At 46.9% G+C, this 24,055-nt stretch overlaps 1 protein-coding gene across 1 annotated transcript; it reads left to right on the top strand.

Annotated features, from left to right (window-relative positions):
* The first annotated feature begins 2,791 nt into the window (after positions 1–2,791).
* Positions 2,792–21,590, top strand: CSRP3 (cysteine and glycine rich protein 3). The gene is made up of 6 exons (XM_037040370.1): positions 2,792–2,885; positions 12,378–12,517; positions 16,656–16,824; positions 18,427–18,559; positions 19,670–19,763; positions 21,437–21,590. Exons 2-6 carry the CDS (start codon positions 12,406–12,408, stop codon positions 21,511–21,513), a joined length of 585 nt encoding a protein of 194 aa, XP_036896265.1. The 5' UTR covers positions 2,792–2,885; positions 12,378–12,405; the 3' UTR covers positions 21,514–21,590.
* The last annotated feature ends 2,465 nt before the right edge of the window (positions 21,591–24,055 follow it).

Here is a 24,055-nt window from a genome sequence, read left to right as displayed (position 1 = left end):
TCCATTGTGAGTAGTTACACGTGACTACTGGCTGCTGTACTGGACAGAACCACTCTAGAGACGACAGACCAGCCCTCGAGTGTAAGGCAAGATGAGGACAGTTGTGGGCTGACTTGTGTCTCCCCCAAACTCGTATGTTGAAATCCTAACCCCTAGGACCTCAGAACATGACCGCCGTATTTGGAGATAATCCTTTAAAAGTAAACTGAGGTCATGTGAGTGGACCACAATCCAACATGACTGGTGTCCTTATAAGAAGAGGTGACTAGGACACGGACACACACGGGGAAAGACCTTCTGATAACATATGGAGCATATGGCCATTACAAGCCAAGGAGAGAGGCTTCAGAAAAAAACAACCCTGCTGACACCTTGATCTTGGACTTCTAGCCTCCAGAACTGTGAGAAAATAAATTTTTGTTATTTAAGCCACCTAGTGTACGGTGTCTGTTACAGCAGTCTGGCAAACTAATAGAAAAACCTTTTGAATTACGTGAGAAAGTTCATTTACAGCAGAGTCTTTCGATGAATTCATAAAAAATGTATTCTCTCTCCCTCAGAAAATTTAAAATGTAAAATATAAAAAGTATACAAGGAACAGCAGCTGGATGAAGAAAGCAGTTCAAATAACCATTGATGCATAATGAACACAATTAATTACAACCTGAAACCAAAATCCCAGATGCTCTGCACATGGGGGTGGTGGGCAGCTGTGTAATTCCAAGGTCAAGGTGAAGGAAGAGGGCAATGTGGTGATGGTGAAAGTGTGCTGAGGTTATTATAAGTTTCTCATCCCCTGGAAGAAACAGAATATAGCTACCAATTAAATCTAGGTTTAAATAAAATATATATTTATTGTAGCATTAGTTTTTAAATTAGAGGAACAAAATCATTTCTAATTCATCAGAGAAAAACATGGCACAATAAAGACTATTGTTAAAAGGCAAACAAAAAGAAAAGAAACATTATAAAAATAGACCAAAACTAGATGAAAGGAATAATTCCTTGTGTATCCAAAATCATAATAAATGTGAATGCACTAAAATCCCCTTTAAAAAGATGATTCGATTTAGTAAAACCCAAACTATTTTCAGTTATTAACTCTAGGATGAATAGGATTATGAGTGGAAACTTTTACATTTTACCCTAAACACATCCTTATTGTTTATTCTTTCGAAATAAAAATGCATTCCTGTGTTGTAGAGTTGGAAACATTTTTTAAGAGTCAGGGACATTATAGTCAAACCCAGATTTTCTGACTCCAGAAATAATTCTACTATATACATTGTATCTTCCCCTTAAGCGAGTCAGATCCCTTATTTGGACCTGAATAGCTATATATCTGTAAAATAAAAGTGATGGGACACATTTGTGACTTTTAAATTTTGTCCCCCAAAAGTAATTTAGAAGCTACTTTGGGGGTTCAGGAAAAGGCTATGTGAATTGGACCATTAGAACATCTACTTATTTAAAGCAGGGAACTCCCTCTCCTACCTGCTTTATATACTGATGTTCCATTGAATATTATCTATGGTTAAAAGTTTATTATTATTCTAAAACATCCCACCAAATTTGAAATCTGCTATTCTAGGAGACTTCTAAAGTCCCTTATAAGTTTAACATCCTGGAGTACTCACCGTTCCCTGTTTCTATGATGGATAGACATTTGCATGAAAACAAGGACCAAGAATATCTCATAGGCTGTGCTGTGTTCATATTTGTGAAATTAACCCAACCTTTTTTACAGTGAAATATTCTATCACTCAATCAATTGTGTGTATGTGTGGTGGGGGGGCATGTAACTAAAGGGCAGGTATGGCTGATCTGAAGGCTGGATTTTATACACCCCTCAGTTAGGTACCACCTACATCTAACCTCAACATCCAGGTCAACACTAGTGGAAAGTGCCTGCGCCTCAGAGACAAATGACCTGAATTTCCATCTGGAACCTGCCAGGGACTCATTGCTTGGCCTCGAGCCTGTTAGGTGTCTCAGGTACCTCAGCCATAATGTGAAGAATTAGTGTATTAAATCTCTGAACTTCTTGTCAGCTATCAAATTCTGTAATTCATATGAGTCCTTGGTGCTTGATCAAAGCCAAAATACGTGCATACTGGGCAAAAAGGAATGAGATCTCCAAAGAAAATGTTTTACAGGGACTTACGAAGACTGGGCATAAATATCATGTGCTGTCGTGTTACATTCTTAAGTGGAAAAAGATGATGAATAAAGTAATGGAAGATCGTTGAGAGGGAACTTTTTGCCCGAGGATGGTGGGCCATGGAGTGACGGGTTGACGGCTTGATGATTACTGACCTTTCTTCCCCAAGCTTCTTTGAAGAGCTTAGCTAAGTATCGTGTCAGACACCCATCACTCTTATTTTTAGCTCTGAGTTCTCTTCACGAGTGCACTGACCTATGTCTCGGAGTTCAAGAGGGCTCCCAGATATGGCTCATGATTCATTTGCAGGTACCTCGCCTTGATTTCCAGAAAGGTCAGGGAAGTAGGAACCTGGAATAAATGAGTTCAGACATAAAACCCTTCTTTGCTCTTTTATTCCTGGTCCAACCACTTGATCAGAAATTTACACTCCACACATGGATCCCTTGGGGCCATAGGTGCTTGGCAATTAGAACAGAACCCAAAAGATATTGTTCTCCAAGGGCCCCACAGCTGGCGTGGGGGGAACAAAACTCAGGGCTTCAGTCACAGGCTATTTTCAGCCTCTGATAGCAGTTGTGTTACTCATGTCTATTCCCCCTCTCCCCTCAGCCTCCCTCCCACCCTTCCCTCTGCAGGCCAAGGCTGGTGACGGCCTCCATATATTTAAAAAGGACGATAGCCCCCCCTGACTCAGTTGAGCTGACAGAGACCTCACAGGCGGGTAAGTGGAGCAAAACACGTGCTTGGGGTGGGGATAGGCTGTGGGTTTGGTGGCTGGTCGGGACTGTGACAGGTCCCCTAGAGAAGAATGTGTTTTCTGACCCAAGCACTAGACACGCTGGGTCTGTGTGAGGAGACACTCGACTCTGGTGTGAATCTAACAGTTGTCCAGAAAATTCCTAAAAAGGGCAATTAACATTTGGGGGCTTAAGAGAACCTCATAGACAGAGAAATGGGTGAGGTATTATTTTTGGTCTAAAACTGTTTTCATGGTGGAAATGTGTTTCCTATTGTCCTTGACAAAAGCCCTGAATTCTAGTCCTAGAACCACCTAATGAATGGATGTGTGCCTTTGAGAAGTTCCTGCCCTCAGGGCCTCGGTTCCCTCTGCAAGGGTCAATATGGATGTGGTGACATTTTTCTAAACTGTCAGGCACTGTGCAGTTAGAAAGTGGTGTGACAGGTATGATACAGTGGGAGCCAGCTTTCCAGTGTGCAAAAGGCAAGGAACGGTGTGGTCCCCAAGCTGTGGGTGAGGGACTGCGATTTCCGTACTTCACCACACCCTGTCTCGAATATAGGAAAGAGTGACACTTGTTGGTTTAATACAGATTTCATATCCCAAGGATGTTTAGCAACAGGCTGGCCTTTAAACATTTTAAATAAACCAAAACAGTATCTGAAACAGACCCTGGTATGTTGAAAATCCATTAAAAGCTCTGCTTAGTTGGGGGATAATTCCTTGCCAGGGGTGAGGGGCTGATGCCCAGTGTCATCTCTGGGCTTCAGTCAAGAATATTTTCATTTCCTTTCTTTCCTTCTCTTTTCTTTCCTCTCTCTCTCTCCCTCCCACCTCCTTTTAAATTCCAGTGAATGGCAGGCACGAGTGTGACTGAGAATTGAGAATGGTTCTAAGTGGTGGTCTGAGTGGAAACGCTCCCCAAGGAACAGAACCGCCCTCGCCAGGTTCTGTTTCCATCCCTGAGCTGGGGCAGCGACTCCCCCGGGAGGGAGAAGTTGGTGAATCAGTCAGGAGAAACCTTGTGTCTCTGTGGTACGATTCAGCGCAATTGTAGCGGAGCTGCTGCCGACCATGTCCTGTGCCAGGGCTGGGGAGGGACACGTAGCACTGGTGCAGGGAAGGGTGGGCACGAGCAGCAGGAAGGGGGGAGAAATGGGGAGAGCCTGTGTCCTCAGTTTACTTTTGGGGCTGAATCTCAGTGTTGGGTGCATCCAATACACCACGATGTATGTAAAATGGGTTTATGGCCCAGGAAACGTAAGGACTCCTCTGGCTTGGCTTTGGTTCCCTTCTGATCAACTTTGTCGTTAAATGGACCCTGGCTGTTGGCAGGGCGGACAGCTGGTTCCCAGGGCTTGGTGTCCTCTCCAGCCCAGGCAGACAGGTGCGGCCCCTACACACACGCCATTCATTAGAGAGAAGGGAGGCAAGCCTGACCATCACTTCTCTGAGTTTTCATTTTCTGGGCAGTAAAATTAAGGTGAGGCCATCTATCCCAAAGGGATTTGTGAAAATCAAATGAGAGAGGGTACAGTAAAGCACTTTGCAAAGCTTAAGCCTTTGAGAAAAGGCACAGGGCCAACCCTGATGGGCCACAGGAGGATGTCCCGCTAGGCACACGTATGATGACAAGTCCAGAGGTCAGAGCAGATGACAAGCTGACCGGGAGTGAGAAGATGAATTTGGTTACAGAAGGACCCAGACTAGGAATACAGTACACAGGAAATACAACTCCTGAGGCAGGCAGGTTTCCAACTACAATCCAATCCAACCGCTCAGACGCTCAGATCTCCGGGAACTGAACGGGGCATTCAGGGTGGGGCCTCCTGGCCAAAGAGAAATGCGACACCTTCACCGTGAAAAGTACAGTGACTCACTGCAGTGAAGAAAAGCAGGGAGGCAAGGGCTGCCTTACGGGCCATGGAGAATGGAAGACTTTTCTGAGCCTCCTCGTGGGAAAGGGTTGATCATGATTTGGTGGCTGTTTCTGCCCTGTTTACTGTGCGCGCAGGACAATATTAGCTTGTTTAACTGTCCCAAAGAGTCCTGCGAGAACTTCAGAGGAAGAACCAAAAGGTCAAGGAAGCAAAGGAATTACTCAGGGTCGCACGGCCAGAAAGTGGCAGAGCCAATGTGACCTGGTCTTTAAAAACAAACCACAAACGTCCACACAGAACACAGTGAGTTTCTGAGAGTAAACATTGGCCACACTTCAGAGACAATTTCAGAAAAGGTGTAATACAACCCGCATGTTGCAGCCTAAGTGTAATGCACAGGCATGTCTTTCGTGTCTAAGTTTTAAAGGGACGCCCGCCAACACTCGGGTTTATTTTTGTGCTGGGAACAAGAGACCCGTGCTTCCCAGGCTTTGTGAAAGGGCCTCTTCACAAGGGACTTCATGTATCTGTTCAGAAGCTCAGGAGGGAGCTATTGACCTTGAGTGTCCTACGAATGGGAGCTGAAGGGCACTGTCTCCCTGGGCCGCAGGGAGGGATTCTGCCTGGGTTCCCCGCTTCCCTTCAAAGCACAGGTCACCGGGGAGATCAGCTGGTGTTAGCCATCAGAGCTGACAAAGTAAGAAAGTGGCTGTCCCAGGGCACAGGCTTAGGACCTTGCCTGATATGCCGTCTCTGGAACCAGGCACTCTGGGCCCCCCAAGGGGGCTAACTCTTCCCCTGGCTTGGCTGTGTCTGTTCCTGGGTGCAGCGCACTCTGAAGGCTGAGAACCAAAACTGGTTCAGCATTTGAATCAGAAGGGCCATGGAGATGAAGCAAGAAGAAACTTGTTTTAAGAAAATGGATTTAAAAACTACAGATGTAATAATAATAATAATAATAATAATAATAGTGCAACACAAATTATCAAACACCTACTACATACTAAGGATTTGTACATAGCATCTTTGCTATTATTATCTTATTTAACCTGAAAACAGCTTTCTAAGACCAGGATTCTCATTTTATCTTTACATGCATGAGGACCCTGGGCTCAGGGATTCTGAGCAATTTGCCCAAGGTCCAACAGATAGTGTTGTTTGAACTCAGGCCCCGTTCTTTCCAAAGCCCACATTTTCCCACCATGCAACGTCATCTTCCTCATCACCATCAGATTAGGAGCACACAGAAAAGGCAGTTTTGAGAGGGGGTGCAACAGGGCAGCATTTATGCAAAGTGAGGCTCCAGTCACTCTTCAGATCCCTGAATCCGTCTCAGAGCTTGAAGGGCCCTTGAAGGGGCTTTACTGCACTGCAGCCTCGGCTGCCTGTCCCAGCCTCAGCGAAGCCCACAGCAAGAGCAACAACTCTTCAGCTCCGAAGGAGCCCTTTCCTTGTTTGAATAGCACTGACTCTTCGAACAGACCAAACATTATGACTCAAGAACAGCTCAAAGCTCCAGAGCCTACAATTCTAAGTGACCAAGAAATAGCCAGCCTTTCAGATGCACAGTTCAAAATACTGGTGATCAGGATGCTCACAGAATTGGTTGATTTCAGCCACAAATTAGAGGAACATATGAAGCCTCAATGGATTGAAATGAAGGGAAATGCACAGGAAACCAATAGTGATGGAAAGGAACTGGGACTCAAATCAAGGGAGTGGACCAGAAGGAAGAAAGAAACAACCAAACAGAAAAGAAGGAAGAAACAAGAATTCAAAAAAATGAGGAGAGGCTTAGGAACCTCCAGGATATCTTTAAACATTCCAACATCCGAATTAGAAAGTCCTTTATTTTCCTGAATTGAATTTAGTCTCCCCGTTACTCCCGCCCACAGGAACGCTGTCCCATGGAGAGACGATGGGCTGATCATATCCCAATTCCCATCAACTGGTGGGAGCTGCACCTTGTTCCCTCTCCAGCCCATTTGTAGGGGGGATACAGAACCAGCTTAACTGGGGTTTGAATTGCAGTTCTGCCACTTACCACCTGTGTGACCTCAGACAAGTCACTTAAGCTCTGAGTTTCCGTTTTATTTATCTGCATGATGAGGATAATAAAATTAGCTCTGTACGGCTGTTGTACCAAAGGTACTTTATATGAGACCACTGATACACCACTACTTAATAATAAGTAGTGGTTAAGGTAAGAATACAGCTTTGGGGTCAGAGAGGCCCAAGTTTCAGTTGGCCAGGTGACCTTGGGCAATGTAATTTCCCCATCTCTAAAGCATATTTTGTAACATCGCCTACCTTGAAGGGTTGCTGTGCAGGTTAAATGAGACACGACACAGTATCTGGCCCAAGGGCTGGTCTCCGGACACACATTAGCTTCAATAATAATGTTATTATGTTAGTAACAATTATAATTATCACTTAGATTCAAGATATAAGTTTCTATGATCCAAAATTTTTTATAACAGCCAATGTAAGCAATTTAACTCACCATAGGACGATCGGACATCTAATAGGACAACTAAATGGCATTTTCACTTGAGGACTCTGCTCAATCGGGGCCTACGTTTCCTACCCAGGTACTTTAATGGACAAAGGAGAAGCAGAATCACTTGGCATCCATCGTATCTACCGCACCGCTTTTCCCAGGGATCACCTTTCAGCTCTATAGCTGGTAGTTTGAAAACAAAACAAAGTGTTCAATTAGAAAGAATGTGCCAAAGATACACAGTTAGTTTTTCTTTCAAAAATTCACATGGATGCACGAAAACTTAGTGTTATTGCAGAACTGATGAGCACTTACATTTTACAATACTCTAGTTTGCAAAGTGGTTTGATGTATATTTGCATTGCTACAATCCTGCCAGCAATAGTGAAACAGAGGGGACTCTTATGCCCATTTTAGAGCAGGTCTTGAAGTTCCGAGAGCTTGAAGAGCCTTCCCACATCAGGCAGCTTCGAAGAGGCAAGACAGAACCAGGACTCGCTTTCACCTTCCACCCAGTGCTTTCCCCAGCCCCCACTACAATGCATTCCCCAGCATCATGTCTTCCATGGCGTTGTTCATTAGGCAGTCTGCACACGTCGTCTCTCCCTGGGACCTGGGTACCTGGAAGCCTGGAGTCCACCCTGCCCCTAGCTGATGTAGCAGGGCCCTGCATTTGGTCTCATCCTCATAAATCTCAGGCTGTCCTACATTTCACTCCTGAACAACGACTTTGTCTGTAATAATGCAGCCGTCTCCCAAATTGGTCCAGAAAATGTGATGGAGATTGTGACCCAGGGAACAAATGGGGCTGAGTGACAGGCAAGCCTATATTTGGCATCCCACCTTCAACGATCCTCCCCAGTGCCAGGCAACACTGATAAACAAACGGCCCATCCTTTGGTATCTCACCAGAATAAGCTCACATTGTGGGTCTGGCTGGGGCAGCGCTGAGGCACAGGGATTCCGAAGCAATGCGGGAGGCTAAAAAGGTTATGCGTGTAAGCCAGGACCTAAACGTGCTCTTGAATCATAGCAACTCACTGAGCAATATGCTTCTATTTGAACACCCTGATATAAAGGAGGTAATAATGCCTTGCCTTTAAAAAGCTTCTCAATAAGAGCTTCCTTACCCATGGTTCTGTTTTCCCTGGTTTTAGTTAGGGGCAGTCAACCTTGGTCCAACAATATTAAATGGAAAATTCCGGAAGTAAACAATTCGTACATTTTAAATGGCATGCCATTCTGAGTAGTGTGATAAAATTACACAGCTCTGAGTAGTACGGTGAAATGTCGAGTTATGTCTCACCCAGGACATGAATCTCACCTAGGATGTGAATCTCGTATTCACATGGTATATGTCCCCCACTCACTGCCAACCACCCACTTAGCAGCTGAGTTGGTTTTCAGATCAACTGTTGTGGTATCCCAGTGCTTGTGGTCACCCTTATTTTTACATGATAATGGCCCCAAAGAGCAAGAGTAGTGATGCTGGCGAACCAGATACGCCAAAGAGAAGCCCGAAGCGCTTCCTTGCGTGGATCTATAACCACGCAGCGCTTCCTCTGAGTGAAACTGCGTGTATAGGGTTCGCTACTACGTGTGGTTTCATGTTTCCCTGGGAGTCTCAGAACACATCCCCCGCAGATAAGTGCGGGGCACTGTACCACTTTACATTCCATCACGTTCCCATGACTTCCACAACGGGCCTGTGAGGAAAGTGCAGTCGATTGTATTATCGATATTTTTCACCCACATTCAAGGTCACAAGGTCAAGGTTAGAACCTGTGTCTTCCATTCAGGATGCTTCACTACACTCTTCGCCTTTTGGCTTTTGAGCATTGGAAGAAGAAAGAATCACAGCTATCTTTTGTGTTTGGCCTCCACAGCTACAAATCCATCTTTAGAAGTGGAACTGAGCACCTGTTTAATAGAATGTTCATGGATTTCTATTTTGGGTTTCAAGTCTCGATATACATGTGTCAGATATTTAAGATCACTTTAAAAAACCCGTGTAGGATATGTTACTTTGTGAAGACGTTATTATCTATAATCTTATCCTCACAACGAAAAATATCGTGTGTAGGCAGCTTCTGAATATACACACCCCTAAGAGGTATGTCTCTCTCCCACTCACTTGCAGGACACGCCCATGAAATCTCCACTGGAGATCTGAAATGAGAAATTTGACCTGGGGCTGTTTTCGTGAAAATTTCCACATCATTAATGTCATAAGTGTCACTGTCACATTCCTGGATATATATTGCATTTCTCCTCTATTTTATATTGTGTTGAAACTTTGGATCAAAATGAACACAAGTAAAATTATGTGATTCTATTCTTTTCTGGAGAACATGTCATTTTTAATAGGAGAAAGATGGCTCCTTAGAAAAGGGAATTGACCAAAAAAATACTCCTGAATGCTTACTTATGCCTCCCCTTGTTTGGAAATGAGGAGGTTGGTCAATCTTCAAAATCTATTCCAATGCTAAAAATCCTAAAAATTAATTTTGGCTCCTTTAGGAAATACTAAGTCCTCTCTGCCTTTCTGTAGGCAATTTTCTCTGCCTGAGTGTTCCTCCCACTTTTCTCTACCTGGTGAACTCCTAGTCACCCCTCAAAACCCCATCTGGATGTGCCNCTGAATGCTTACTTATGCCTCCCCTTGTTTGGAAATGAGGAGGTTGGTCAATCTTCAAAATCTATTCCAATGCTAAAAATCCTAAAAATTAATTTTGGCTCCTTTAGGAAATACTAAGTCCTCTCTGCCTTTCTGTAGGCAATTTTCTCTGCCTGAGTGTTCCTCCCACTTTTCTCTACCTGGTAAACTCCTAGTCACCCTTCAAAACCCCATCTGGATGTGCCACCTTTTGTGATCCTCCAACAACTCACTGCTTTCCTCTCCAGTGGAAATGTGGGTTTGCAATGTAAATGCAAACTCCCTCCTTTGAGTTTGCATGCGCTTCTCGCAAGACTGTTCCCTGGTGCAGAGAATTATGGTTCCTGCCCACCTTCCTCAGTAGAATGTGGGCTTTTCAATTCTAGAGGACACAAATCACTCATTTTTGTGTTTTCCTCCCCTGACCCCTCAACAGTGCCTGCTGCAGTGCTTGGCATAGTAAGGTAATAAATACATGATGAATGAATGAATTCATGGATGAATGGGTGAATGAATGAATGCAGATTTGATCTCAAAGATTTCAACTTCAAATTCCATCACTTGCTTCTGCTATAGTAAATGACTTGACTATACAAATAGAAACACTAAATGTTTCTTTTAAAAAAGTTATTTTTGTCCTGGCTGGTGTGGTTCAGTGGATGGAGCGCTGGCCTGCAAATCAAAGGGTTGCCGGTTCGATTCCCAGTCAGGGCACATGCCTGGGTTGCAGGCCATGTCCGCAGGAGGGGGTGCACAAAAGCGAACCACACAGTGATGTTTCTCTCCCTCACTTCCTCCCTTCCCTTCTCTGTAAAAATAAATAAAAAAAATTGTTTAAGTTATTTTATACAATTTTATCGAATAAAAAGAGCCTGCTTCTATGAGAGGAAGGGTAGGATGTTCCTGGCTAATTGCACACAGTTTTTGTAAGTGGGAAAAGCTCCTTGCAGGGACATTTAGATGGGAATGTTCCCTTTGGTCCTAGTATCAGGTTTAGTGGTCTGTTTGCTATTTACCTTCTGTTTCTTAGCAAAACTGTCTTTGTTGTGAGGCCGGGATACACATTCCTGGCCAGTGCCCAGGAGGGCTTAGTGGTAATCGCCAACTCTTATAAGAAGGCGAACTGCTTCCCAGAAGGGAAAAAGCAGGTCAGAAGCAGCTGCTTGGAATGACCTGATAGTGCTTGGTGTCCATGACAAGATGACACGCCAGGTTTCTTAGGAACCAAAGGATCCCAGTGAACTTTGCCCTCCACCCTCTGCCCCAGGGCTGGGGGAATTGCAGAAATTTTACGGAGAATTGATGACTTATTTTAGTTTTGCTCTGGGAAAACTGAAAACCGGATCCATACTTACACGCAGACACAGGAAGAAAGAGAAAATATTTTGATGCTCCCTCGTGTCTAGTATCTCTTGAACTTAACTCTCTAGTGAGGAGACAATGATGGGCCAGGGCCAAGGGCATCAGCAGCTCCTTGCAGCAAAATGTGCTCAAAGGTGTGAGAAGACACATGGTGCCATCACCTGGCTCCTGGGATCACACCGGGCACTGTGAGCTCTGTCCAGTACCTTCCTGCACCTCACACCATGCAGTCCTCTAAATAGCCCTGCGAAGCAGCAAGGAAAGAATGACTCTCTTTATAGTATAGCCGGGAAGGCTGAGGTAAGAGAAGCTCCACAGCTCATCTCGATGCACACAGCAGGCTGTGGGTAGCCCCAAACGCAGAAGGCAGGTTTCCAGACCACTGATCCGGAGTAGTGCCAATGTGGCTTACTGCCTGAGCAATAACATGTCTTAAAGAGGGAACTAACGAATAGAGGGAAGAAATCTGAGTTGAATACTTTATATACTATCTACTTCTATCAGCAAGATTAGCTAAGGCTCTGCTACCCAGAGGGTGGTCCACTACTAGTAGCATTAGCACTGCCGGGAGCCTGTTAGAAATGCAGAACTTCCTGCCTCCCTCCCGATCTACCAATCAGAGTCCGCATGTTATCAGCAAAAGTCAAGGTGCATCAGGAAGCACTGAACTAGATGAGAAGATAAAATCATTTCAATAGGTTATTGCCACTCTGGTGGAATATTTAAAACCCTAGATGGAAAAATAATAATATTTAGTATTTGTATATAATTTTACATGCACAAAATAAGCTCATCCACCCCTTCCAAGAACCCTGTGGAGTCCAGAGGGGCAGGGCCTTTGAAATTTAACAGAAGGTGAAACTGAGTCCCCAGGTAGTAAAGTAACTTGCTCAGAGCGTTATTCAATGCCTTGCAACTTGCACATAGTATTTGCTGAATGAACAAATGAATGAACGAATAAATGAATGACCGAACAAGCTGGGGCAGGATCCAGGTCTTCAGACCACTGCTCTGCCAGTAACTGGTTCACTGCTGAGGTCACCTAAATTTGCCGTATTTGCTTTATATCCTGTTAGGCTTGACCTTTGTCGGAAAGTCTTCGAGATGCCGAACTGGGGTGGAGGAGCAAAATGCGGAGCCTGTGAAAAGACAGTCTACCACGCAGAAGAAATCCAGTGCAATGGAAGGAGCTTCCACAAGACCTGCTTCCACTGCAGTGAGTTGGGTGAACAGCGTGAAGGCCCCTTGGCATCCAGAGGGCATTTCAAAGTTCACACTTAGCTGCAGACATCTGTCTGTCAGTGGCCCTCAGAGTGTGGTCTGAGACCAGCAGCATCAGCATCCCCTGGGAATGGGTGGGTCCCACCCTAGCTAGGGAGGGCGCTCTTAGGAGCACTCTCTCTCCAACCACTTGCCCAGCTCAGAGGCCATTTCCCTGCAGCTCAGTGTCACAACAAGCTGGCCCGCCACTGCTCTTGGTGGTGAAAACTTAAACCCGGAGGCAACATTTACAATGTGTGACTTGGCGAAGAAAGACACCATTACTTATCTGGAACCAGGATGGATCTGGCTCTTGGTGTCTTTTGCACTGGCCAGCTGTCACGGAAGTCAGCTGCAACAGGCTTTTTCCAAAGAAAGAACCTGTATCAGACAGAGAAAGGCTTGCCAATTCTGTTTAAGAGTCAGAAAATGAAGAGGTTCAGGTCCCGGGCACCAGTCATTTGACAAAGGGAATGTTTCCCATCACCTGCCAGGCACAGCTGCATGAGTGTTAAAATTGGGGCAATTTTAAGATGCTGTGGTTCACCTGGAGTCCAGCTCTGGCCAGCTCATGCGAATTGGGACAAGTTGTTTCTCATCTTTGAGCCCAGGTCCCACCCACCTGTAGCCGAGCCAGGAATAGAATCTGTTTTTTCAGACTCCCAGTCTAGCCTCTTCGACATGAGTGCATTCTGGAATTTCTTAGTAGGCAGCCCGTTTGTTTTTGGCCACTTACCTTCTTTGCTTCCCTCCAGTAGATCTGGCCCAAGGGTTGGCTTCACTGGACGTTCGGCAGAGGCTCTCCCCACAGAGTCCCCCACCCCACCGCCATGCCTCAGCCTGGTGACCACAAGGCATCACACGGCCCCAAACGGTTTCAAACAGAACTTCAAGGGCTGGGCTCCACCTCTTAGGGCAGGGGATGCTCCATCCTTTAACTGTCAGAAATAGTAACATTTTGTCTGCTGCAGGCTTACCCCTGACAGCAAACATAAATATCATCGAAAAACAGGGGAAAACACTGTTCCAAGTGATTGAGGTGGCAGGTTTACTAATGCTTTGGGTTTTAATAATGCATAATTGTTTTTAAGTCACTGGACACACCCGTCTGATTCATTATTATTATTACAGCTATCCACCCAGAAGCTATTGCTGAAGAGAGTTTATCCCACAACCCTCCAGCTTTTGTCCAAAAACAGCCAGTTTTCTTTATAAAGTGGGGGAGGGTGAGGAATATTGGCAAGAACCCTGGAATTGGAGTAAAAATGTTAGGGTTTGAGTCTGCTCTGCCATAGACTGTGAGACCTTGGGCAGGTCATTTCTCTGTCAAGCTTCTGTTTCCCCATCTATAAAATGTCGAGCAGGACATACCTACCACACAGGTGGTTAGGAAAAGAAGACTGGAGTTCTTGGTATGGAAATCCAGCCTTCTAGGCCTTTATTCTCCTTCGGTCGGCTTTGATGCCTGAGTGGGAACAGGAAACGGCAGTGAAGCTGTCTGTGGTTTAAGGGGCTTCCTGTCTTCCCCAGTCAGCAGGAGGACGGCGCCATGGCAGAAGGGCTCTGGGTGTTTGGTGGCACATTCCTTTGACCCTTTGATGTTTTCCTTAGAACTCGTAAGTGGGCCGGGGAAGTGAGCAGTACAAGTTTCCCATGTGGTAGACAGAAAGATCCTAGAGAAGAACACACTTTTTATATTATCATCGCAAGACCTGCCTATTCACAGGAGACCCTGTAATTGCCGGAGATGGGGTTCAGAGAGGCACAGCCTACCTCAGCGTGTCCCCCACAACACGTTTGCCTGACTTCTAGACAGACCCTAATTCTCCTTACTAGCACGTCCAAAAGAAACATAAGGCAAGCCACATGTGCAAATTTAAATTTTCCAGTAACCATATTTTAAAAAAGTACAAAGAATCAGGTGAAATCCATTTTAAAACATTTCATTTTATCTAATATATAAAAGTATAATTTTAATATACATCAATATACAAATTATTCACAAAGTATCGTATATTCTTATTTTGTCTGTATCGAGGACTTTAAACAGAGTGCATCTTGTGACCCTCACGTGGCAGGCGAGAGCTGACAGTACTGAATGGCACTGCTCTACTGAGCCTGCGCACGGGAGCTGGCCAGAGCCCCAGGGGTGGCCATTGACTTGGCTGGGGTGTGACAGGGCACAGGCAGTCCTGGAGAGACGGGAATGGCCAGCGGAGTAGGAGTCGACGGCTCTGAGGCCAGTCCTGGCCCCACAGGGTCCTGTCGTATAATCGTGGACAAGTCACTGGTTTTCATTCCCACATGCGTGTGCGCGTCCCTTCGTCCATCTGTTCATTGGACAAATGTTTACAGGGGACAAATTCAGGGCCAGACTCTACACTCTGCTCCGAGGACAGTAAGATAAAAATCTCGCCCTTGAGGAACTCGGACTCTAGGACACCAACACACACTTGAAAAGTTGTCCTGAAGGTTGGTGACTGAGAGCGACAAGAAAGGCAGAGGTGGGTGTCTACCTCCCCCTTCCCAAAATTACTCCTCGTGAAAAGGGGTTCCCTTGTTTTCAAGGCCTTGTAAAGTCCCATGCTATACGACAGTTTCTCAGTTCCTTTTTATTTATTTATTTCTTAAACATTCTTATAGAATGTTTAATACCCGTAACACTGACAGAACTGCTTCGTGAGCTTCCACACACCGGTGCCCCTGCCATACGGCCACCAGCCCGTGGCCAGTCCTCCTCATATGCATCCTTATAGTCTACTCCCACCCTCCTATCCAATTCCTTTCTTTTTTAGACTAAAATACTGTTTAAGGAAGGCCTATGAGCCTGAAACAAATTCATTCAAGGCTGACTGACTTGCTTCTAGAGGTCGCTTGATGGAACGGGTTAAAATTTAAAAAGGGAGGCAAACAAAACGAATGCACGTGTATTCTTATTCCTGGGGCTGTGACCTCGCTACAATAAGCACTGAGCACCACCATGAACAGCCTCCAAGGATTATTGTTAGCAAGCAAGTCAGCAAGTTATCACGCTGTGGAAATCCTACGTGTTCTTTCAAAGCTGCCCTAATATTAGGTTCATAGGGGCTTCTGATTGAGACACAATTTCTGGGTGACAGCTTCCAACTCAGGTGCCAACAGGCTGTAGCGAGCGGTGATGAGCTGCTCAGGAGCTGGGCCAGTGGCCTCAGAAAGACACTGGTGATGCTGAAGACACAGAGACAGAATTTGGATACAGTCATTTCCTGAATTTGTATGGGATTAGAAAAAATAACACCTCCAAGTTCATGTGCTTTATATTATTAAATTAAATATATACGTAGGGATTTGACACTGTCATATACATCTGTATGTGTTTCTTTTAAATTCAAAAAATAACTCTGGTCATACATCTTCTCTTTGGAAAAATGACGGCTTGTCCTACACACTGACATCAAGAGGGACACTTTAGGTAGCATATGGTGATGGGGGAGTTGAGCCAATGGGAGCCTGAGGTTCTCTGAGGCAGGACTACCCTCTTCACTACGTCCTGGCTTCCAGAACCGGATCAAAAGGAGCCTCAGAGGTAGGTAACTGCCTCCTTGAACAGCACAGTGCCCTTCCAAGGTCATGATAAGTACAGAAACTGCTCAGTCTTAAATCTGACATGACTGAGAAAAAAATGTGTTCCTCTCCTGCCTCAGCTCCTTGCCCTCGACTCTCTCTCTCTCAATCACACACACACACACACACACACACACACACACACACACACACACACAATTCCTTGATGTCCTTTAGGGTGAGTCCCGCGGGAATCCAGGTTCTTCCAATTCAGAGACAATATTCTTAGCTGGTCCGAGACCTGGCTCCATCCAGTTCTGCCCCTTTCTAGCTGGGCACCGCTGCATGACTTCCCTTCCCTGTGCCGCGGTTTCCTTATCTGAGCAATGAGCACTGCCTGGGAATCTACAGCCCAGGGCAGATGGATGCACGGGTCAGGAATCAAAGCAGTGTTCTTGGCCGAGGGCCTCTTGGCCCTGAGCATGGCCTTGGAGGGGCAGGGAATGGGGAGGAATGTAACCCCAACCTCCTAACCCTCCTTTCTTCGGCAGTGGCCTGCAGGAAGGCTCTGGACAGTACCACGGTCGCAGCTCACGAGTCGGAGATCTACTGTAAGGTCTGCTATGGGCGCAGGTACGGCCCCAAGGGCATTGGATTCGGACAAGGCGCTGGCTGCCTCAGCACGGACACGGGCGAACACCTGGGCCTCCAGTTCCAAGAGTGAGTCACTGTCCCGCTTCTCCCAGCCCCGCATGGCCCCAGTTATCAGGGCGGCCCCGTCTGTTCCCATAGCAACATTTTCTGGAAGCGCAAAGAATGGACTTTATTGTTGATGTGCCAACAATAGGAATATTCAGTCTGATCAAGTTTCAACAATGTGTCATCTCTCCAAAGTCTCTCTTTAAATTATCTGCCTTTCTAAAGGGCAATTACTATTACACCACGGCCCTCGGTCTGCATGTCAAGAGAAAACGCAGAAAGTACAGATGTTCCATTGTCTGACCTTTGCAAAACCCCATGGAGTCTCTTCTCTCCCCTTTGAGCTCTTCTGTGTAAATCACATGAATACGGCAGGGAAGCAGTGGCCATTTGCTTTGAACTAGCCACCAAAGGCTTTCTTCCCTTGGGTTCTAGGATGACTCATGTCCTCAGGGGGAGTGGCTCTGTGGGGATGGGCTGGATGTGTGTCAGGAGTAAACAAGTACAACTGTTCTGTGGGTCTCCCTGGATGCCCGTTGCCAACGCAGTGCCAAAGTTTTCCCCGGCATCATATAGGGAAGCCGGGAGATGGTGCTGTGCCTCCTCCGTTTACCAGGCTGTCCCACCAGCCTTGACGATCACACCGACTCCAGCCCAGAACTGAGCACAGACTGACACCCACTCACCTGCAGCTGCTGCCTGGCCAGCGGGCATCCAGCTGCGCTCCGCGGTGGGACTGGCCCTCCCAGGGAGGGCCTGCCCCAGGGAGCAGCTGCCAGAAGGGTCATCTGCTCCCTCCCAAAAGAGGAGCCCTGGAAAAGTGCAAGGATGTGTGATTAGCCATTTTAATTTTCCCCATGACCCAATCCCAGCTGCATACTCTGTTTAAAGAAGATGACACCGACCGCAGTCTCTGCCGTGCATTACCCGAAGCTCACTCCCGATGTTAGGGCTTTCTTAACGGTGCTGCACACGGACGGGCAGGAGTCTGGAGACCTCGGTTTCATCCCGTCTCCACTGGTTAGGAGCTGCTTGACCTTGGGAAGCTGCGCCTCCCACCCTCCCTTTTCCCCAACTAGTCCTGCCTACTTTAGAGGTTATGGTGAGACTTGAGCAGTAAATGGACAAGCAAACACTGAAAGATGCGGGAACACAGGGGTTGTTACTGTGCCTCTGTCTTGGACACGGCTCACAGGGGGCAAGGGATGTGTCAGCTCATGATCCGTTTAGTGAGCTGTCCAGATCCCACCTTGTCCTGTAACATTTCCACGGCTCATGTCAGGAAGCAGGCCAGTAGAGTACAGCGTGACGCAGAAACGCCTACCCAGTCACCACAACCACAACACAATGTCAGTCACACACGCTAACACACATGGACACGAGTGCTTTACGGTAGAAAGGGAGGGTTTACACCTTACTACATGCCAGGCAGGTACTGCTTTACTTCTGTCGCCTCCCTTATCCACCCCAACAACTCTGGGAGGAAGGTGCCATGGCAATCCCCCTTTTCCTGATGAGGCGTCTGCGGCACAGAGAAGTTAGGCAACTTGCTTAAGGCCACACAGCTAGTACGATCTGCCAAAGCAGGTCTATAGGTTTCATTCATTCATCTGTTCCACTCAGATCCCCAAAGACAGCACGTTCAGCCACCACCAGCAACCCTTCCAAGTTCACTGCAAAGTTCGGAGAGTCAGAGAAGTGCCCTCGATGTGGAAAGTCAGTCTACGCTGCAGAGAAGGTGATGGGAGGTGGCAAGGTAAGGACCTCTGTGTGAGCCAGGAGAGAGTTGCTTATCCCCACCCGGTCGGCTGGGAGCGGTGAGAGAAGGAAGTAGGGACTGCGGGTGGGAGCCAGAGTCTTCATTCTCTTTAGCTCCAAGGGATCACTTTAGGGGCCACCCATCCTCACCCACTTTCTCAGGCTGTCACTGTTGCCTCAGAGCCCTTGGAACCTAGAACTGGTGAATTCGAGCAACAAGCATTAGCCCACTAGCTATGCCTGGAGATAAAGAGGCGAAAGGCCCCTGACATTCAGAGTCCGCAGTCCTTTCAGAAAGGCGTCAGCCCTGAGAGCCTTCCAGAAAGGTGTCACCACTACACAACTCAGTCTGCTGCTGGCACCCCCACCAACGGGAGAGCAAACACCTCGCAGCAGCCAGGAGCGCCTCACATGTGTCCTGGCAATGGGGAGAGTCCTCAAACGTCTGCGACAGTCACGCGCGGGTGCTCCACAAGCCCCCTTCTCAGGCCCGAAGCCAGGGAATTCACCACAGGATGTGGGTCTGACGAAAAAAAAAATCCTGCTTATACTGAATGAGGGGCGGAGGGCCATGGCGAGTGGCACCAACCTCAAATATCAGGACGGCGTCCACCCCAGGACACGAGAGCCCCTGGGCCGTGCCTGGTAGACAGGCAGATGTGCTGGAGGCAGACGATCCCCTGGACGGTCCCAGCCATGCATTCTTTTCTACCGGAAATATGGAGCTAAAATGAGGGTGAGCTCATTGCATAACTGCCCCATTCACTTTTTTCTTCTTTAACTATGTATTCAACATGTTACCCACTGCCCCAAGTCCAAGTTCCCCTCTCCAGTTCATTCCTTGGTTTTCTAGTCTGTTCTGAAGGGATACATATGGAAATCACATTGATCAGTTTATTTTTTAGAGGTTCTGAGAATTGCTGGCCAAGTCCACAGCATCTTATTTTCTTGAACTCCCTGGAGGAATTATTCTGGGAGCCAATTAGGTACATGAATTGTGAAGCCAGGAGCATGCCTTTATATGTGGCTGGTCAGGGCAGTGACCATGGAAACAGCACGCCGCTGCCCCCGACGCTATGTAACTCTCCTGTTCTCCTGTGCCCCTCAGCCTTGGCACAAGACCTGTTTTCGCTGCGCCATCTGTGGGAAGAGTCTAGAGTCCACCAACGTCACTGACAAAGATGGTGAACTCTATTGCAAAGGTGAGCGGTCATCTCCGAGACTCTCTGGAGATGCTGTTTCCTGAGGAGGGTCCTTAGGAGAAGCTGTGTCCTTGTGGACAGGCTTGGGCCTGCCAGGAGGCACGGCTGCTCAGTTGAGGATGGTCTGAGCTCTCGGGATGGGGAGCAAAACCACCCTAGGAGAAGAAATTCCCTGCCTGACCCAGCTCTAAGCTTCTCCATCAGAGCATGTCAGGGAACGATGTTTGCAAATGCTCAGTGGTTCGGAGCAGCTGGGTGCCTCGTGGGGAGAGAAGATGAGGAGGAAGCAGTGTCTGATTCTGCTTCCGGAAGAGAGCACAGGCCTGGACAAACAGCATCGCATCTTCTTCTGAAAACCCAAAAGGCTTCTGTCCACCTGAGTGGCAGCGAGGGGTGACGGGGAGGATGAACTCAGCCTAGTTCAAGACATATCGCTCCTCCCCTTCTCCCTCCACTGCTCTCTCCCTCTTTTCTTCCTGACGTTACCTTACCGTTGCTGATGTTGCACACCCTTTACTAATAGAGACAGAGTCAGCAAGTGGGTTTTCCTCCTGGTCCTCCCAGCCCTGCCCTAGCTGCCCCCATGATCCCTTCATCTCGTGGAGAGGTAGCAGAGCCGTAGCACTTTCCTGATGCTACAAAAGGAAAGAGGCGATGCACCCTCAACCCCAGAGCCTCTCCTAGGCCTATTGTTTCTCGGAGGGGGGGCCCCTACCCTCCCACTTAATGGTGGTGTCTCAAGATCTCCAGGTGGGATGAGAGGAACACTGAGGGGGGCCAGAGGGAGGGGGGACATTCCTCATCAAGACTGGAGGTTGCCAAAGCTTTTCCCGTGATGAGTGAGACACAGTGGTTGCCTTCTCCCGGCAGCAGAAGACACAAGAGTGTCCCCAGCACTCAGAGGCCAAAAATGCCTGAAATGTTTCTGTAGCAACAGGGAGATCAACATTAGACCAATCACTGCATATCCAAGTGAAAAAAGCCCTAGTCACAGACCGTAGACAATGCAGTAGCGTATGAAGAGGCAAGTGACCGGCTTGGGGTGTTAGGGAAGACTTCCTAGAGGACAAGCTTCCCCTGGGCCTTGAAGGATGAATGGGAGTTGGGGAGGGGGCACTCGGGAACAGGAAAGAGTGAGTGCAAAGGCCCAAAGTTGGCGCATCCCGCCATGTGCCTGGACAGGCGGGAGGCAGACAAGGCTGGGCAGGCAATCAGGAGCCAGATTATGTGACTCAAATGGGAAAATGTCAGTGAACACAGTGAGGTGCACAGAACTCTACAGTGGTACCTTGGTACTTATTAATTCATTCTAGAACTCATTAGGAGTGCCAAATGACGAAGCATTTTCTCTTGCGGGGCAGCATAGCAACTCATACAAGTTATAGGCAGTGTGATGAGTCCCGAGTGAATGCCTAATGCTGAAACATTTTTTTTTCTCATCAAAATGCACCGAGTACAGGGTTTGACAAATGTTGAAGCCCACAAGTACTGAGGTATGACTGTAAACTACTTTTATGCTAAAATAAAGTGTTTCAATTACTTACAAATTATCTTATGAACACATTCATCAAAAGGATGCTTCTCAAGGTGAAGGAACTATATCCAGACAGAAGGACTGAAATAACGGTGCTAACCAATCCATTCTCTCTCCCCTCTCCTGTTTTCTTTCACAGTTTGCTATGCCAAAAACTTCGGCCCTACAGGCATTGGGTTCGGAGGCCTCACACAGCAAGCAGAGAAGAAAGAGTGAACAGTGCGCCCATTCTCAGATCTTCTCAGGAAAATGCCTGAGACATTTTCCACATGACCCTGCCCCGATGGACACCTGTCCCCAGGCATCCTCTCGTTGGTAGCTGGACAGTATTCCTCTTCAGAGGTGATCACGGTCCTTCTAACCCAAAGTTGGAAGAGACCTTTGGAAGAAAATGATTAAGAGTTTAATCTGTAGCAAGTGTTCTATTATTTACGATACCTAGGATGGGAGAGGCAATAAACGCTTTATTGGTACCTTGCGTGTCTGGATCTTTTCTTTCAAACAGAGGGAAGTTTTCAAAAATGGAAATGTAGTTTGAAACACTTGCTGCAAAGAATATAAGACATTTTGGTGTCGAGTGGGGAAGGAATGAGGACGTGGGAACAAAGGAAAGCAATCTTCCAGAATCCGTCAGCTGAGCAGACAGAAAAACGGGGGTCCCGGCGGAAACAGACAACATGATAGCACATTCAAGAAGGAAAATCAAAACGGACAAAACTGCTGAAGAGTAGATCCTTTTGTCCCACCACAGGCTTTTTGCAACGCGACACATCCTGTGGAAACTCAGAAAAGGCACTGAAGTGTGACGTTGACTCCTGTCGCAAATGATATGCGGATGATTTTCTTTTATTCTGGAACAATCCTGAGGGTTCAGCAATTTTCTGAAAACTTCCTTCTTACGCCAAATTGCCAGGCTGGCAAACGAAAGGCAGCCAATTAAAAATGTCTGTTCTGCCTCCAAGTTCCCTGGCCTCCACTTTAAACACCACAGCTTTTCTCCTACCACCACGCAATTCTGAATTATTTGAAGTAAACGGAAAACAAATGAAAATTTATTTGTTTAAAATAATTTGTTTTATTTGTTTAAAAACCATGAAGCACTCCACTAAACCCCCGGCTTTTCTAGGCCCCAAGTCCCGAGTACCCTTCCTTTCAAATGGGCATTTACTCAGGGCTGCGTCCAGCCCGTCATGGTCAAGGCCCTGCACCGACTTTATTAGTTATTTATTTTTTGATGTTCCAAATGCAGTAACGCCTGATCATTTTCTCTCTTGGATCGGCTTTAACAGATTGGTTCAAAGAGAAAAAGAACAGCCCCCAAAGGCTGTGCCCCATTCCACTTTCAAAGGGAAAATGCAGAGGTAAGCCTTACTTACCCACAGACTGCACCGGGTGACTCAGCCACGGGGCTCCGCTGGAGAATCCAGAGGGTGCACATCTTACATTCTCTGGGGACAGAAGCATAGGGCAATGTGTCTTTAATTTGTGCACTTGTTAACTTTTTTTTTTTATCAGAGTGGTATAAGAGATCCCATCATTGTCAATTGAATAATTAATACCAGGGATCAACTGAACTCACTAAATCTAGTCCCCTTCAACCTGCACTGACTTTGAAAGCAATATACGACCCTGGCTCTTCGGGAAGAAGTCCCTCCACTGGAGACTTCCAGGCTCACAAAGGGCTAAGGCACCTGTGGGATGGGACTGCCAGACGATGCCACCTTCTCCTCTGCCACCACATTTCAGGGACTAGCCCCACCAGTCATCCACCCAGGGGACTGAAGCTAGAACCTGCCGTCAGCCTTAGCTTTGACCTCTCCCTTACCCCTCCAGGCCTCACTCCCTGAGCTTCCCTGATTCTGATTCCACAGTGTCTCTAGAACACATCCTCCCTGTTCTTATTCTTTGGTATCTACTCATACACTACCCTGCTAGGGCTTCCGTAATGAAGTACAGGGATCAGATATCTCACACGACAGGAAATAACATTTTCGCGGTTCCAGCAGCCAGAGGTCTGAGATCAAGGTGGCGGCAGAGCTGGTTTCTTCTGAGGCCTCTCTCCTTGGTGTGTAATTGACTGCCTTCCCCCAGTGTCTTCCTGTAGTCTTCTCGGTGTGTCTGTGTGTCCTAATAGTGTTTTCTTCTAAGGACACCAGTCATTCTAATCCAATCACTTCTGTAAAAACCCTATCTCCCAACAGTCACATTTGAGGTCCTAGGAGTTAGGACTTCAACATATAAATTTGGGGGGATACATAACAGCCCATAACAGCATGTCATAGAAGGACCTTCATGAATTGGACTTGAACTTATCCCTTCGACTGAGTTTTAGACAATCTCTTCCATATACGCTCTACCTACACTCGAAGACTTGAAGCTTTCCAAATATGCCAAGTGCCCTCAGGCCGTCATGCTTTGTCACTGCTATTCTTTCTGCCTGGAAATGTCTGGAAGATGGAACCCCTCCATCCTGACCCTCTCACCCAGCGCCTTAGCCTGGGGAACTCGAGTCACAGGTCAAACGGCATTTCCTCTGCAAAATCTTTACTGAACGGCCTGAGAATCAATCCACGTCTGCGTTCCCACAGCCGGTGTAGAACACAGCACTCACTGCACTGGGATTTTGAATTCCCACCTGCCGCCTTGTTAGAACATGGCACACTTGCCTTCATGGTGCTCAACAAACAGCAGGCACTTAACAGACCTTTGCTGAGGGAGTGAAGCGGAAGAGAGTGTAGGCAGGACTAAATGCAAATTC

This window comes from Sturnira hondurensis, unplaced genomic scaffold, assembly GCF_014824575.4.
Source record: "Sturnira hondurensis isolate 20B ecotype Veracruz unplaced genomic scaffold, ASM1482457v3 Scaffold0002638, whole genome shotgun sequence".
In the NCBI taxonomy this organism is placed as follows: Eukaryota; Metazoa; Chordata; class Mammalia; order Chiroptera; family Phyllostomidae; genus Sturnira; species Sturnira hondurensis.
This window is presented reverse-complemented; position numbering and strand designations above follow the sequence as displayed.